This window comes from Acomys russatus, chromosome 27 (assembly GCF_903995435.1).
Source record: "Acomys russatus chromosome 27, mAcoRus1.1, whole genome shotgun sequence".
NCBI classification, from domain to species: Eukaryota; Metazoa; Chordata; class Mammalia; order Rodentia; family Muridae; genus Acomys; species Acomys russatus.
The window spans coordinates 7,424,230-7,440,423 of NC_067163.1; the positions used below are offsets into that span (position 1 = coordinate 7,424,230).

The 16,194-nt window shown below is 48.4% G+C and overlaps 2 protein-coding genes across 2 annotated transcripts in view; both read right to left on the reverse strand.

Annotated features, from left to right (window-relative positions):
* Window positions 1-7,604, reverse strand: part of Adprhl1 (ADP-ribosylhydrolase like 1) — a 31,180-nt gene extending 23,576 nt beyond the window's left edge. Inside the window, 2 exon segments of the mRNA XM_051169684.1 lie at window positions 2,603-2,767; window positions 7,229-7,604. Of these exon segments, the coding sequence (XP_051025641.1) occupies window positions 2,603-2,767; window positions 7,229-7,439 (376 nt within the window). The 5' untranslated portion in view covers window positions 7,440-7,604.
* A 4,657-nt stretch (window positions 7,605-12,261) lies between these two features.
* Dcun1d2 (defective in cullin neddylation 1 domain containing 2) overlaps window positions 12,262-16,194 on the reverse strand; it is a 28,097-nt gene continuing 24,164 nt past the window's right edge. The window contains exons 5-7 of the mRNA XM_051169756.1: window positions 15,563-15,645; window positions 13,237-13,333; window positions 12,262-12,495 (exon numbers count right to left, since the gene is read on the reverse strand). Coding sequence (XP_051025713.1) covers window positions 12,416-12,495; window positions 13,237-13,333; window positions 15,563-15,645 — 260 coding nt within the window. The 3' untranslated portion in view covers window positions 12,262-12,415. The remainder of the gene's footprint in view (window positions 12,496-13,236; window positions 13,334-15,562; window positions 15,646-16,194) is intronic.

A 16,194-nucleotide genomic window follows, 5' to 3' on the forward strand; every position in this document is an offset into this window, starting at 1 on the left:
GGATGATAGACGCCTGGATTCAGATTTGCCTCCGTAACCTGTGGGAGTCTGGCACTCATGTCTGAAGTATGAAGCTTATGTAACAACCCATCATTAGAATATCATTGGGTGAGTGAACAATGAATAAGCCACCCAAATCCTGGACAGGAGGAAAGAGATCTGTGGGGCGGGTTGCAAGAAAGTGGAGTTAGTTAGCCCCTGAGAACGGACAGTCTCACAATGTACCTCTACTGGGGCAGAAACAGCATCGAGTCAGATGTGCCGGCTTCCCCCCCCCCCCCGGCCCCCACCACCACCTCGCTTTTCTTTTTCCTTCCTTTTTTGGAAACAGAGTCTTATTATGTAGCTACCTTTTCTGGCAAATTTTCTCTTTAAAAAGGTGTCATTAGAGCCAAGCGTGGTGGCGCATGCCTTTAATCCCAGCACTCGGGAGGCAGAGGCAGGCGGATTGCTGTGAGTTTGAGGCCAGCCTGGTCTACAAAGCGAGTCTAGGACAGCCAGGGCTACATAGAGAAACTCTGTCCTAACAAAACAAAACAAAACAAAAACAAAACCAAAAACAAACAAACAAAAAAACCCCAGTGTCATTAAGTTATAACTGGCATGTGTCCTCTTCTGGCCTCCTTGGGCACTTCATGTATGTGCTGCACTTTCAAGCATCAAAGCACTAATATTATTTATTTCTGCCATGAAGGCTCTGGGCTGTTCTTGGAGCACTTTCCTGTATGCACACTCCATGATCTCCCTCCCATGCACATCCTTTCCATAGATGTAGTTGTAGAGGAAGTTGGAATCTTGCTTTTTTCCCCACCAATATACAGCATAGAGTTTTTACATCTTGACACACGGGTCTACTCTATTCTTTCAAATAGCTACTTAGCATTCTGCCGTATGGATTATATAATTAACATTCCCAACCTCTTACTGAGGAACACCAAGCTGCTTCCAGCCTTTTGCTAATACAATGATGATGTGAAAGTCATCTTTGTGCATGTTTTTGCATGTTTGCTTAGTATGTTGTCGTGTGTCATCCTCATGCATGTTTCTGTGCATTTGCTTTAGTATGTTGTCATGTGGGTCTTTAAGACTTTTAGAACTAGGATGTCAGATCAAAAGGTATTTTCATTAAATAATTTTGCCATATAATCCTGGATTTCGCCATCAAGGGTCTGTATCGCTTTTGCCTTGCCTAGCAGGAAGCTCTGTATGTCACCACAGTGATGGCCCTAAGGCCTTCTTGGTAGCTGTGATGGCCAGTTTCCATTGTCAATGTGACACAATCTAGAATAACCTAGAAAGAGTCTCAACGAAGGACTGTCTACATTGGGTTGGTGTATGGGCATCTCTGTGTCGGGGGGGGGGGGGATAGGCATCTTAATTAAGTTAAGTGATGTGAGAAGCCCCAGTCCACTGTGGGTAGCACCATTCCTAGTCAGAGGGTCCTGAACATTTAATGCTGGAGAAATCAAACTGAGCGCAAGCAAGCAAGCAAGTGACCGAGCATGCGTTCATTTCTCTTTGTTCTCCACTGTGGATGTGATGTGACCTGCTGGTTGAAGTTCTTGCCTTGAGTTCTCCATAACAATGGTCTGTAACCTAGAGCCATAATAAATAAATAACTTCCCCTCCCCTCTAAATTGCTTTTAGCCAGGGTGGTGTTGTCATCATCATCATTATTTTGGGTTTTTCAAGACAGGGTTTCTCTGTGTAGCCTTGGCTATCCTGGAACTCATTCTGTAGACCAGGCTGGCCTCGAACTCAGAGATCTGCCTGCCTCTGCCTGCTGAGTGCTGGGATTAAAGGCATGCACCACCACAACCGCCCAGCATTAGCTAGAGTATTTTTATCATGGTAGCAGAAATGAAAATAGAACAGTAGTCCTGCTGTACCTGCTTAAACTGCTATTCTTGGTAGTGACACATTTATCTGTTAAACATCTCCCCTGCTGGTAAAATCTACACCTCTCGCACTGTGCCTTCTATTGTACCTGGGTTGTTCTTTCTTGGCCTCTCTTGGATATCAGAGAGTCTGACCTGGTCCCGCCACAGCTCAGCTGCTCTTGTGCCCTTCAGTTCAGAGACACCCTAGGCGTTAGCTACTTTCTCTTCTGTTTGGGAAGAGTGAGCCCAGGTCCCCAGATTGATGGGGCTGGGGAGGGAGCTGACAGCTGTGGCGCCCGCCCGTGTCCACTCTGCTCCCTTCTGAGTAAATACAGTATTATAAAAGAGGTACCAGGAGACAGGCCCGGCACAAGAGGAAGAGAGGCTCTACGGCTTGGAGCCTGGGCCACCTAGAGGACTCAGCATAGAACACTGGAGGTGTGAACACAGACTGCACTTCTCCTTAGCTAAATACAAGCCTTAAGGAAAGGCGGTGGAAAACATTCCTTAAAGGAAACTGGAGTTAAGAAGAAGCCTTCTGAGGGAAGCCTGATGTCCTGCGGACAGCATCTCTGACAGACTCTTAAGCAAGCAGGGAAGCCCGCAAGCGGATGCTCACTAAAGGATCTGATGCTGGCAGCTGAGCATCAGGGCAGGCTGCCAGCACCCCCAACCCCGCGGGGGGCCCCTAATGGCAGTTCTGTGAATAGAAAGGTTCTGACCCTTTTCATTGAAGGGAGTATGCCAGGCGAGGAGGTAGTTATCTGGCTTCAGCTGGGAGCAGCCCTCAAGAGTAGAAGGGTCTGGCCGACGTTCTGAAAGTCTCTCCACCGCCTCCACGTAGCATTTTACCATCTCACGGTACAGGTCATCTAGGCACCAGTAGTCTGTGGAGGAAGGGGCAGGGGACAGATGTCAGTGAGGACAGCACACATGTGAGGCGGTGCGTGTGGGAATAGGCCCCATCGATGGGGAAGAGAAGGAAGTTTGGTGGCTTCCCTGCTGGCTGGCTGAAGTTTAGACCTTCAGCTTGCAGTCCTCCTATTCTGGTGTCCTGAGAGTCTAGGGTACGCCCACCGCACAGGGTGATTCCTCTGAGTGCCAGCTCCCACCCACCACCTTGGGAAGCCCAGGTTCTGAACGGCTGCTGTTGCCAAATGTGCCCTTGGTCCAATGAAATGCATTCGGGGAACGGAATGGGCTGCATCCTTGAAGATCATGGGGCAAAGGGGATGGAAAGAGCTAGTCCATACAGCACACCTCCCCTTGGCCAGCACAGTGCATGGCCCACCTCTCCCTCACATGCTCTAGAGCAGCCATCGTTTTATGATGGGTTTTGATGGCAAAGCCAGAGATTTTTGGTCACTAAATTAATCCGCAGCTTGGTGGACAAAGGTCACATATGCACAGTCAGTGAGGTCCAGAGCCTGGTGACTACCTGCTGCAGAGAGGGGCAGGTCAAAGAGTCCCTTGTTGCCAAGTGGAATGACGTGATTGACAGAACTGCTTCCCTAATGGGGACCAAGCCTTTGTGAGCTCCTGGGGAAAGCGCCCTTCTCCTGCCCTGCCCTCTGGGTGCCTAGAAGAGAGGCAAGCCCTACCTTCTCCCCTCTGGCCTCATGCCTAGCTATGAACTGGGTCAGGAGAAACGATAGGGGGAACGTTTTTTTTTTTTTTTTTTTGGAGGAGGGAGCGCCTTATGTCTAGGCCAGGCTTCTTGTGGCAACCGGACAGGAATAAAATTAGCTGTGTCTGCCTGTGAACCCCTGCTGGGAGGTGGGGCCTGAGCACAAGGCCAGGCTGTTGCTGAGCTCTGGCATCTGGCACTGGTTTACAGGTGCTATCTGCTTACAGACGGCAGTTTCTTCCTCTGTCCTGGCAGCACAGGCCTCCCCAAGCCCTCTAAAACAATTATTATAAGATCAGATACCACAAATCTCTGCCTCCAACTGAAACAAAGCTTTTTTCAAGTAAAAGGTCCATAGAAACCCAGCAGCCTCAGTCCCTCGTCCTTTTAGGTTGGGATGTAAACAAGCAACAAGCCCGCCTGATCTGCTGACCCTTTCGACCACTCTGTCTCTCTCTACCTCCCTGTCCGTCCTCCTAAAGAATAAGTCACTTTAGAAAACTAGCCCAGCACAGTTTGCATCCGCTCTCACTCATCCTAGCTCCGACCTGTGTGTCTGCTCCAACTCGACCCTAACTCTAACCCCTGAGGGACAAGGGGCAGCTCTGGCACACCCTTTTTCTGCTGGTCTCAAGTCCCCTTCAGGCTGAGCACTGAGGCATTTCCTGCCAGCCTCTCCTGCCTCTGACAGTCAATAGTCAGCCAGACCTGTTTACCCTCCAGAGGCAGGGACCCCAGCCTGCTTGACTCCCACAGCTCCAAGAGGCTTTTGTTTGTTTGTTTTATGGTTTTTTGAGACAGGGTCTCTCTGTGGAGCACTGGCTGTCCTAGACCTGCTTTGTAGACCAGCCAGGCCTCGAACTCACAGAGATAGCCTAGCTCTGCCTCTCTGAGTGCTGGGATTAAAGGGGTGCACTACCAGTGCCCAGCTCAGCCCCAAGGATTTTAAGGCACAGGGATGTGAGCACCTCACCAGTTGCCTAGGCTCAGCAGCAGCCAACAGGAATGTGGAGCTTCGTACCTGAGCCCAGACCAAATGGCACTGAAATGAGCCATGCTCAAGGCGTGGTAGGAAAGCCCATGGTCATTAGACACTTGCCCAGCAACAAGATGAAGCTTCCTTGGTCGTTGCACTCCTGAGTGAGGTCCCAGGCGCAGCCCTCACTACTGACATGTCTTGTAGATCGTCAGACCAGGCCCTGTCCTTGTTTCTGTTCTTGCGTCCTGAACGCCACATGCTGGCCCTGAATGAGCTGTGGCTTATGGACCACATAGCCATTACTGGGTGATGGAATCATGGGTGACAGTTGCCAAGAGTGGTTCCAGTCCAGGGAGCAGGCTATAGAGCATCCAAACACCACAGCAAATAATCCTGGGGCCACCTTGACCTTGGGCAAGAGACAGGGGACATAAGAACACAGCCCGTGGCCAGGTTGCCTGGATGTGCTGTCACATGGCTGCAGAGCACTGAGTGAGTCACTCAGCCACCCCATGGAAACACTAAAGCCACCCTTCAGAATGTGACGGTGACATGGTCTTGGAATGGTGCACGTAAGGCAGGTAGGACAGCTCCTTATGTGCATTTGCTGCAAGGAGCTGTGCCTCCCATTGGTGACATGTCTCCAAGGCCCCCTATAGGGGACTACAGCTGTTAAGACCTGGGCTGTTTAAAGATAGAGCCTTGGCTTATAGCGAGCAGATGAAACATGCTTAGTGTTTAGGACAGCGGTTCTCAACTTTCCTAACGCTGTGACCTTGAATACAGTTCCTCATGGTGTGGTGGCCCCCAACCATAAAACTATTTCATTGTTACCTCGTAACTGTGATTTTGCTACTTTTGTGAATTATAATGTAAACATCTGTGTTTTCTGATGGTTTTAGGTGACCCCGATGAGAGGGTCATTTCCAGAGGGGTCTCAACCCACAGACTGAGAACCATGTGTCTAGAGGCTCACCAAAACGGGTGGTCAATGAGTATTTTTTCATGAGCTACAGTGAGAGGCTATGACAGGGCACAGCATAGCAACCGATGCTTGGTTAACCTAGTGACTGGCAGGGAACTCACTTTTCCCCCTAAATACAAAATCAAAAAGGCCCAACGCTGCACCCAAACCTAAATGCACATACCCCCTCTTGAATGGACTGCTGTCCACTGATCTAAGCCCAAGCACACGGTGTCATTACACAGGACCTTTCTTGGCAGGGGCTCACCAAGGAAACCCCAGAACCAGACACATGCCTAGCAGTCTGCACTCACAGAGCACCCAGCAGAAATAGGCACACACAAGGCCCTTTATGACACTTAGCTGTGCACTGGCATATATGCAGCCTCAAGGAAGCAAACATCAAGAATAAGTACTGGGGCAGGAGAGATGGCTCAGCGGTTAAGAGCACCTCCTGCTCTTCCAAAGGTCCTGAGTTCAAGTCCCAGCAACCACATGGTGAGTCACAACCATCTATAACGTAACCTGATGCCCTCTTCCGGCCTACAAGCAGACAACACTGTATACATAATAATAAATAAATCTAAAAAAAAAAAAAAAAAGAATAAGTACCGACTGCCATTTTGTTTCAAATGTCATGTTCTCCAGAGGCTGTGCACTGTGGTGGGCTCTGAGCTATACTATTGGCCACAAAGGCACATATAAGTATGCCTAAAAAAATCAGAAGAAATAAATACTTGGAACTCATAATTTCTGAAACTTGAAAAGATGATTCACCATTTCCCAAAGTGTGGCACTGTACCTTACCTGTGAGCTTTATTTTTCCTAGTTATTTAGGGGCTAGTTAATTATATTCATATACAACAATGGCAGAATCCATAAATACTTGGATTCCATAGTTGTGTACACCCAGAAAGATACTTCACCGTTTTTAACAAGCTGGGACACCATATCTTATCAGTGTGCTTCAACTCTATTTCGGGACATGACATTGGTGGCATTCCTATACAGTGAGCGCAGAACTAAGCTGAGCACGTTCACAACAGATGAACGGAATGAGGAATGCATAAGTGACACCTATTGGCTCAGTTGCTGCCCTCAGGTCCTAATTTTGCAGCGATGGCAATATTAGACCTGCAGGAAGACACATGGCGTCTAGGAGAGACATGGGGTGTCTGTATATGCCTCTGAGATCCATGTGACACTTGATCTTGGCACTGGCCTCCTCCTTAGTGAACAGACTAACTTTATTCTCCTGTGTCCAAAACTCTTATTTACTCGTAAGCAATGCCCAAGTCGAATCGCTCATACAGATAGTTCAGCCTTAGTTATTTGGAGCTGAGGTGCCACCCCAACACAGTGCTATCTCAGTGGGTCCAAAGTTGAAGCCGGATGCCGCACTCTTCTGGAACAGACTTAGAACAAGACGCCTTGTCCTCTGCACTGAGAACCTGTGCTGCACCTTATCCCACCGGAGCAGATCCCAGGGCTTGCTTGGGCAGCAGCAGAAATAAGCCAAAGTTTAGAATCTGGAGCTTAATTATCTGCTGTCCTTCCCCCCCCCCAACCCCCAAAGCCACACAGGAGAAATGCGAGCTGCTTCCCATCAGGCCCCCGGGCTTGGGTGAATATTAAACCACCACCTTCCGCAGCAGTGTCAGGTAACAGGGCGCCGACGCACCACCTGAGGTTCTGGTACTGTTTTGCTATCAACACAGGCAGCCGTGCACCAGCCTTTCTACCCCAACACACGTGGAATGTATGCCAGCCAGTCCTACCTGTGGTGAGGGCCTCAGCGGTTGCCATGTGCATGATGGTGTTGTCACTCACTGGCCACTTTCTGGGCGAGAGCACGAGGCTGTCCAGTCCGCTGGTCTTATGCAGCTCCTCTTGGATTGAACCTAAAACACTGTTCTCTCTGCACACGTTTCCATAGCCCAGTGCATCGCCAACACTCCCCAGCAACATCGCAGCCTTGAACTTCTCCATCTTAGAAGGTGACCCCTCTTACCCTGCAGTTGCCTTTGTCCTTCCCTGGCCACCCCTAGCCAGCCCGGCTCACATTTATAGTGGTCATTGTATCACCATCCAGCTCTCTCCAAATGGCCAGGCGTTCCTTTCCTGCCTTGGCAGGTGGCACCAATGAGATAAAGGCTCTGTGCTCACCACGTGGGAGCTGTTTGACAGCACTGGCTCTCCAGCAAAGGAGCCTGCTGGCGCCAGTTCACACCCAGAGCCCCGCTACTGTGTCAGCTCCTTGACAGAATGTGCCCCCTGCTGGCAGAGCAGTGCAGGTCACAATGTCAACATTACTGCTCCATCCCATTTTTTTCCTTGCCATCATCTCTGCCCCACCTACCAAAAAATGGCACTCACTTGCCATCACACGAAATAGCCTTTGTTTTGTTTTTAGAGACAGGGTTTCTCTGTGTAATAGCTCTGGCTGTCCTGGAACTCTCTTTGTAGACCAGGCTGGCCTCGAACTCATGGAGGTCCATCTGCCTCTGCCTTCCTAGTGCTGGGATTAAAGGCATGTGTCACCAGCTTGGTGAAGGTGACGTCTTTTTTTAATCTGCCCCTTTCACTCAGCCTAATTCTGACATTCATCCATTGTAGTTTTATGCTTTTAGAAAATTTTTCTGTCTGCGTGGTGGTGGTACACACCTTTAATGACAGCACTCAGGATGCAGAGGTAGGAAGAAACCTGAATTGGGGGCTAGCCTGGTCTTACATAGGGAGTTCCAGGACAGTCAGGGATACATAGAGGAACACGGGAGGGGGGGGGAGAAGAAGAAAGCCAACAAAAAGAACTTTTCTGATTATAAAATTGTGAGCGCTCTGGGAGTAGCTCTGACAGAGCAATTACCTAATGTATACAAGGCCCTTGTCTGATGCTCAGCTCCATTTAAAAAAATGTCATAAGAGAAACTTTAAAAGGTGTTTCACTCCTAGCCCCTGTGAAAAAGCATTCTCTCACATCTTAATGTCCCTAAGGGTCTCCAATGCTAAACTTTAGAATGCGCATGTCTTAGCAAATACAGTGAAGTGTGGTCATGCTACCTCACGCCTCCTGTGCTGCAACCATCACTGCCAGCTCATGGAGTTGCTAACTAATACGAGGCTGGGTAGGCGCCCTTTATAAAGCCAGGGCTCTTGCTTTGAAATGAACTGGGAGGAGGGCCACCTCCTTACTCCCTGCCTAAGACAAACTTTGCAGCCCCCCCTCCCGCCGGTGACGTAGTCTGGCACACCCAGAATTGGGCAGGGGATCACTTGGACTTAAATACAATTGGTGAGAACTTTAATGTGTAGCAAGATGCCCCTCCGGCTGACACAAATCTCAGTCTAAAGCAGTCCCGCAAAACCAGAAGGCATAACGTTCCCATCCAGATAAGACAAACAGCAGAAAGCCAGGAAGAGACAGCTACCCACTTAGGGCGGAGCAGCCTATGGATGAAGTGTGAAATGGCTGAGACGGTCAAGTTCAAGGACTTTTGGAGATGAACTTTATTAAGGAAGGAGGTCTCACTCGTTTGTCTAGCTGACAAGCACTGAGTGCGTCCTCTGTTACAGGATGCTAGGCACAGCAACAGAAGCTGGGGGAAGTCTACGTTTGTGTCCACAGAGCATGCAGTTTGAAAGGTACTGAACACTTAAACTGACACAGCACTGCACCCATGTCACTTAGCAAGGACGATGTTGTCTCTCCTGGAATTCCTGGCAGTCACTAACTGGGACAGATCGCATGCATTTCTTAAAGCTGTTGTGTCTGGTAAATATGTTTTAAACTAACTATAGCTTGTTGCAGGCTATTTGTTTATTGTACATAGAAAATCTAATTGTTAGCAAGACATGAAAGCTTAAATGGGGCTGGAGAAATGGCTCAGCCATTAAGGCGAGGCTCACAACCAAAAATAAAGAAGCTTAAATGGATGTCAGGTGCAGTTACGGGTGTCCTGAAGGGACTGATGCAGCTTGGGTGAAAAGTTCCCGCCTATTCGAAAGAAAATGGCTTGGGAGAGCTCTTGTGGTCTTTGCTCTGTGAATCAATACAAAGTCGGCTGGTGGGCTTGAGATGCTCCACTAAGTGAGCCAAGGTGAGATGGCTTGGCCCCTACTGACCTGGCTTGAAGCGGTTCAGCCACCATGGCTGTAGAGGCAGAGCTTGAGACCTACTTTACAGCAGCCGGACCTCTGAGAGCTCTCTCTGCCCTGTGGCTCGGAAGCTCCCTCATGGAAGGAGCTCCCAGTCAGAGGCACGGATTCTCTCTCTGGGCTTGCAGGAACCACAGAGAGGCAGCTGGCAGGACACAGGCTAAACAGAGTTCTAGGAAAGAGAGCTACGGAGCCCTAGTGGGTTTGGAGGAGCCGAGAGAAAGGTAGACTAGCTAGGTAGAAGGACACAGAGAAAGCTTTCTGAAGAGCCAGCAGTTTAGTTGTAGAATCTTGTAGATATTTTGCATATAGTTCAGAAACAAAGTTATGTTGCTGAGCTTGCAGGTTTTTACCTCAGCTACACCTCCCGTGTCTTTTTTTTCTTCCCCACCCCCCTCTACTCTTTCGTTTTTTTTTTTTTTTTTTTTTTTCCCAAGACAGGGTTTCCTCGTGTAGCTCTGGCTGTCCTGGACTCACTCTGTAGACCAGGCTGGCCTCTAACTTACAGAGATCCGTCTGCCTCCTGGGGTTACAGGTGTGCCTTCTATGTCTTTATTGGTATAAATATTAGATAACTTAAAAGGATAAATATTACATTTGGCACTTCAACATGTGGCAAAAGTACATGGAAACAGATGTAGGTCTCCCATGTACAGTAGCTGCAGTAGTATACTCTGACGTGAGGCTCCCACATTCCAGCTGTACTGAGAAGGACACCTGCATGCATGAAGCTGTCTGTCTCCAAGGGCTTGCTTCTTGTTGCTACAATGGCCTTTCTGCTGGTTCCAAGACAAAGACTAGGGTCTTGATGTGCACAGGTAGGTATTTGTGCAACCAAGAATAAAGGACGTCACAACACCAGGGAAAATATTTTATTTACTATTTCTGAAGTTTCAGCATTTCTGTAACATGCACAATTCAAGTGTAAATAACAGAACAGAGAAGCAAAGTTCTCTGAAAAGCCTTCGTTGAGCAAGAGTACGTCACGGCCCATTGACAATCCCGTAGAACCTAACATTTTAAAGTTACAGTTATTTCTTATTTAGTTTATTGTGTAAGTACAATGTGTGTGTAGGGGGAGGACATGCATTTCACGGCACATATGTGGCGGTCAGAGGGACAGCTTGTGGGAGTCTGTTCTCTCCTCCACCATGTGGCTCCTAGGGACTGAACTCAGGCTGCCAGGCTTGGCAGCGCGTGCCTTAACCTGCTGAATTCTGTCACTGGTTCTTCTCCTGAAGAAGTTTAAATCTTAAGAATAAAAACGTATTGCAGACCTTCAAATTTTAGTTATTTTTATCTATAAACTTCTCTAAACAGAAGTTAACTACAGGTCAAGAACCCACAGAGCCTGGAAGGACACTTTGTTTCCCAGGTTTTCACTAAGTTGGTTGGTTACCTATGCTCTCAAAGATGTCCAGTTTTCCCTTTTACAGACCTGCGTTGACAGGTCGCTAGTATGTCATCTCACACACTGAGGGGTTGGCTTTTTGGAGACTGGCCTCCTGTACCAGTCTTCCACCTCCTCTGTGAGATCCCTGTTTCAGCAGCAACAGTGCCTCACTGTGGGGCACGCGTGCCTCTGCACTGTTCCTAGATCGGGAACATTTGTCCCATTACCAGAAGCCGCCCTGACAGCACGTTTGGGACATGCTTTCTGCACATAGGTATTGACCAGTCCCCTTGTCCTGAAGTGGGCCCAGCATATCTGCTCCATGGCCATGATGTAGGCCGGGCAGCAAGGCACGCTTGTGACACCAAGTCTTGGCAAGTGTGAGGTAGGGTCAGCACAGTGATGTTCAAAGCTTGACACCAGACGAGCAGGTAGTATCCGGGCCTCCATGCCTGTGTGCGTGAGTGGATCTTGACCAGACAAACACCAGAAAAGCAGATGGTAACACGGCACAGTGACGCGGTACAGTCCCCATGGTATAGACAATAAGACAGGGGTTTGGGTGTAGTAGATTCTTTCAGGATGATCTATGTGTTTGCTTCCAAATGCATATGGCTATCAAGGGTTGGACACTGGGCACTGAAGACATATAGACAGGTGAAGGGAACCAGTGTATTTGATTTGTAAATCTAATTCATCACTCAAAAAGAAGTATTTCTCATGGAAAAATGTCCTTTTAAATATAATAAAATATATTAAAAAAATGAAGAAACTTCTCAGGAGGCAGCTTCCGGGCCTAATAATAACCTTATTAAGCAGGCCCACCAGTGTGTAAACAGTTGAGATGAACCTGCTGGGTTACATCCTGTGCCATCCCTGTTGCAACAGCAACAATGTCTTCTAGAGAAAATGAAAGCAAGACATCTAGTAATCTAGAGATTTGATAATTCAAAACTGTCAATCTTGAATACCAAGATTAAAAGCAGTAGGCTCTCTGACAAGGCCATCTTCATGAGGGCGTGGATATGTATAAAAATACTACATCATTCCTAGGACACAGACGCTATTTTGAAGCATAGTTACAGCAGGATTCCAGTTGGGAAACGCTGGTGCTCACCTTAACATCATGAACTGAACAGCATGCTTTCAGCCTTGCAAACGGGTTCTATGCTGCTTTCTGTAAAGACAAGTCATGCAGGCGTCTCCTAAAGCGATAGCCCCTGATGACGCGTCCCTGGCATCCGCGGAGCTTCTTCTGTCTGCGTGTGAGCCGCTGCAGCCTTTAAGCGGAGGAAGGATCTGCTTTATGAATGGACGAGGAAGACTCTGAAGTCAGCGACAAATGCACACAGCAACCGACCCAGAAGTCTCCTCCAGGACACGCCCATCCTACCCTCCATCCATCTGGCTTTTTCACCTAGAGAGGGCCACGTCTCCCACCTGTGACTACGGGTCGTGCATATTCTACAAAGTCATCTATAAGGACAGGCCAGGCTCCTAAAGGAAGAAAAATAGGTTTTTATGGTAAGTCTTATGACATTATTTTTACATTAAAAATGTTCTTCCCCCAATTCTAACATCTAAAGAATCAAGATAATTTGAAGCTTATGCAGCTTGCATCTGATCACATGACTTCTGCTCCCGGAAGTAGGGTCACTGAGTGGTGGGTGTAATAGCCTTGCGATCACTCACTCACTGACTGAGCCTACATGTTGGCTTCTCAGGCCTAAGCCAATTTATAGGCAGTTAGAACCTGCTGACTGGGAATGGAAATAAATGGACCCCCTGCTTCCTAGGGCCCAAGGAGCACTAATCCCCTAGTTATGAGCTGGGTAAGGTTGAGTGTAGAGGACAGAGATGAGGGACATGATGTGGACTGAATGCTGGCAGTGACAAGGTAATGCCCACAGGCGTGAGGACTGAAGATGCCCTGGACAAAGTCCAGGCCAGCCACCCGGGACCAAGCCCCTCTGTCAGGTCTCTGCTGTGTGCTTCTCTGGCATGGGGAGGAGGAACAGACAATATGTCCAGATGTTTGATGCCTTCTGGAAGCCATCCTACCCAGGCTTGATGTGGCTATGGGAGCAGACACAGACGGAAGCAGTTCACTGCTCTTATCCCTGTGGGGGGTGGCCTTTCTTGGTCACTGTCTGCCCCTTGCTCTGCAGGTGGTCAGTTGGCATCATAGGACATGTGCGCATTTCTGGAAACCCTGTGAAGTCCTACAACTTCTAGTACCTTCTTCATCGTAGTTAGACAAATCATCTGCAATCATGTTTCCAAAATCTAGGAGAAGGTTCCAAGTGTCCCTTGGGATTGATCTTTTGTGATGCTCCTAATACATAAGAGAAAAACACCCACCAGGTTAAGGTTCGCATCATGACTCACTCAGGGGGCACACTGCGCTAGTAAGTCGTCTTCCTTCGTGTGACTCTGGTCGTGTGACTCTGGGGGGCACACTGCGCTAGTAAGTCGTCTTCCTTCGTGTGACGAGGACAAACCCAAAACCAGCGCAGGTGAAGGTAACGGTCCTTTATATCAACTGTGTGTGCTGTGTGCCATGTGCCCAAATAAAGAATACTGACTTACTTAAATGCATTTTAAGCATGAGAACGGTACGTTTCTGGTTTGGTCCCACAGACGGCCAGTCTCTAAATGTCTTTGCCCTTCCCCTCTGGCCTAAAACTGTTCAGAAACGACACGGGGCAACATGGAGTCCTTACTTCGTCACATTTATACTTCTGCACACCAAGTGTTTCTTGAGTGCATTGAGGTCGTCGTCTAAAATAATCTGTTTACTTAATATTGCAGGTACATTACAAACATGGAGACTAATACCACACCTGTGCCACAGAGAGGCAAGTTCTGAGCCAAAGCTGGGCCTCCAGGGCTCCGGTCTCATCCGGCTCTCGCTTTACTGCCTACGAAAGCACTCATGTGGTCAACCTTACCACTGCCATGCCAGCCTGTACATGTCAGTACGTGCATGAACGGAAACAGCTGCTAAGTGTGCATGCTACCTTAAATCTTTTCAAGTTTACCTTTTTTCTGTGCATGCATGTAGTTCAGAGGACAACTTGTTGGGGTTCAGTTCTCCCTGGGGATCAAACTCTGGTTGTCAGACTTGGTGGCAGGTGTCCTTATCTGCTGAGCCATCTTGCCAGCCCCTGTCTTATATATTTATTGTTTTTTGGAAGTATATTTTATTTATTCTTTGAGAATTTCATATAGTAAATTAAACATCAACCGCCAGATTGTCAGTTGTTTCTACAGTTTGTCCCCGTCCCCGTCCACCCCACCAACATTAGGTCTGAGAGGTGCCCAGCTGACACGCCGATCTGATGTCACTGCTCTGTGCACTGTTTCTGTTGGGTAAAGGCTCTCACTCTGATTATTGGCCTTCCACTCAGTGGACACTGTGTCTGCTCTGGCACCTTCTTATTTCTATACATATGGCTGTGAGGTTCTCTGGAAGATGCCTGTAGTTTGGGTGTGCCCCAAAGACGAGAGCCTGGTGAAATAGGCCAGTTAATTCCAGCTATTTAGTAAGCCAGGCAAGAAGATCCCAAGTTCAAGGCCTGCCTAAACTCGGCAAGTCCATGCCCCAAACCAAACATGAAGTGGGGTGTGGTTAGCTGTGGAGCACTTGTCTAGTCTGTATGATGCTGTAGGTCTCATCTCAAGTGTCATGGGATGAGTGAAGGAGGACTGGGTACCGCATTAACAACCACTGAGCATCTTATAAGTAACGTGACACATGATGTCACAAAGCCTGTCCCTAGGCCATGAGACAGTGTTTGCTCTACACATTGTCTGTGAATGCTACCACTAAAGAAACTGAGGTACAGAGAAGTAAAACACCCAAGGCCACCACTCTTGCCTGTGGCAGGGCAGACTGCATGCTAGCTGGGGTCACAGGCAGAAAAGAGGAGGGATGTACCCAGCCAGGACTGGATGTGACAGTGTGGAAGATCTGGGTATCCCTTCTGTCCCCAGGACTGTCTTCTGTGGGTCCAGGACATGTCATTGCTCTCCACTCACATCAGAGCGCTCACAGCTAACCTGGCTGTCCCTATAAGACGGTATCGAGCACACCACAGTGTCTGCCTCAAGGCACCACCCAAAAGCCTCCTGTCCAACCCTATGTGGTGGAATGCGTTTTCAAATAGTGTCAGATCACACACGATGGCCAGGGCACTTCTGGACCACAAGAGCTGGTCCGCACTCTGGAGTCCCGAGTGCCGTGCAGCAGGTGTGCATCTGGTACTTTGTGGATTTGCAGTTCCTCGGGAGAAACGAAGGCCTCCTCAAAGGAGATGGCAGGATGAGAGCTGCTGAGATCTGTAGCTGACCCACAAGCAACATTCTGGAGGAGGAGCCGCTGTAGAACAGCCTGGGAGCAGCTCCTGCCCGGCTGGCCTGGAGCTCGCTATTTAGACTAGCTGGCCTTGAACTCACAGAGACGTGCCTGCCTTGCCCTCCAGAGTGCTGGGCCTCCCCATGCATTTTAAATAAGAAGATCTTCCTCTTGGTTAGGCACAATATGCAAGGAATGGACACTTACCAGCAGAAATGTGTTCCAAAGATCTAAGAACTTAAACCTTCCAGACAGTACTAACTTCCAATATGCAACAGCCATTTCTAAATCTGACAGAGAGAAATGGGAGATGAGGGAGCAGAGGGGGTGGGGGGTGGGAGGGAGGGAAGGGCAGAGAGAGAAAGAAAAAGAGTGATTAATAAACCCCAATCTTTTTTTTTCCCTTTGGAATAAAAATAATGATTTGGCAATCTTCCTCAATAGTCACAGAAGAGCTGATTTATACAAGTCTTTCTGGAAATGGACGAGATCTAATTTTATGAATCTGAGGACATTTCTTAGGAAGCACTTGTGTGACAGCTAGCCAGTTTTGGAGACTCACATCCCACGTGGATCAGACTAGATCCGGCTGGTTCCCAGGGAAACTGGGCGGTCTAAGGACTCTCAATCCTCACTGCAGTCAAGACAAACTTCTGCATGTTTCCACCACTACGACCAACGCCAGCATCCTCTCCCTCAACTAGAAGACAGTGATTTCCTCACCATTCTTAAACAAATCTACACTACAGAGTGTTTTAAAGGTGTGCTTAATGGAAAACAAATTCTGGGTTTCAAAGAGCCACTGGAACAGAATCTCCAGGCAGAGTTTTCTGGAATAG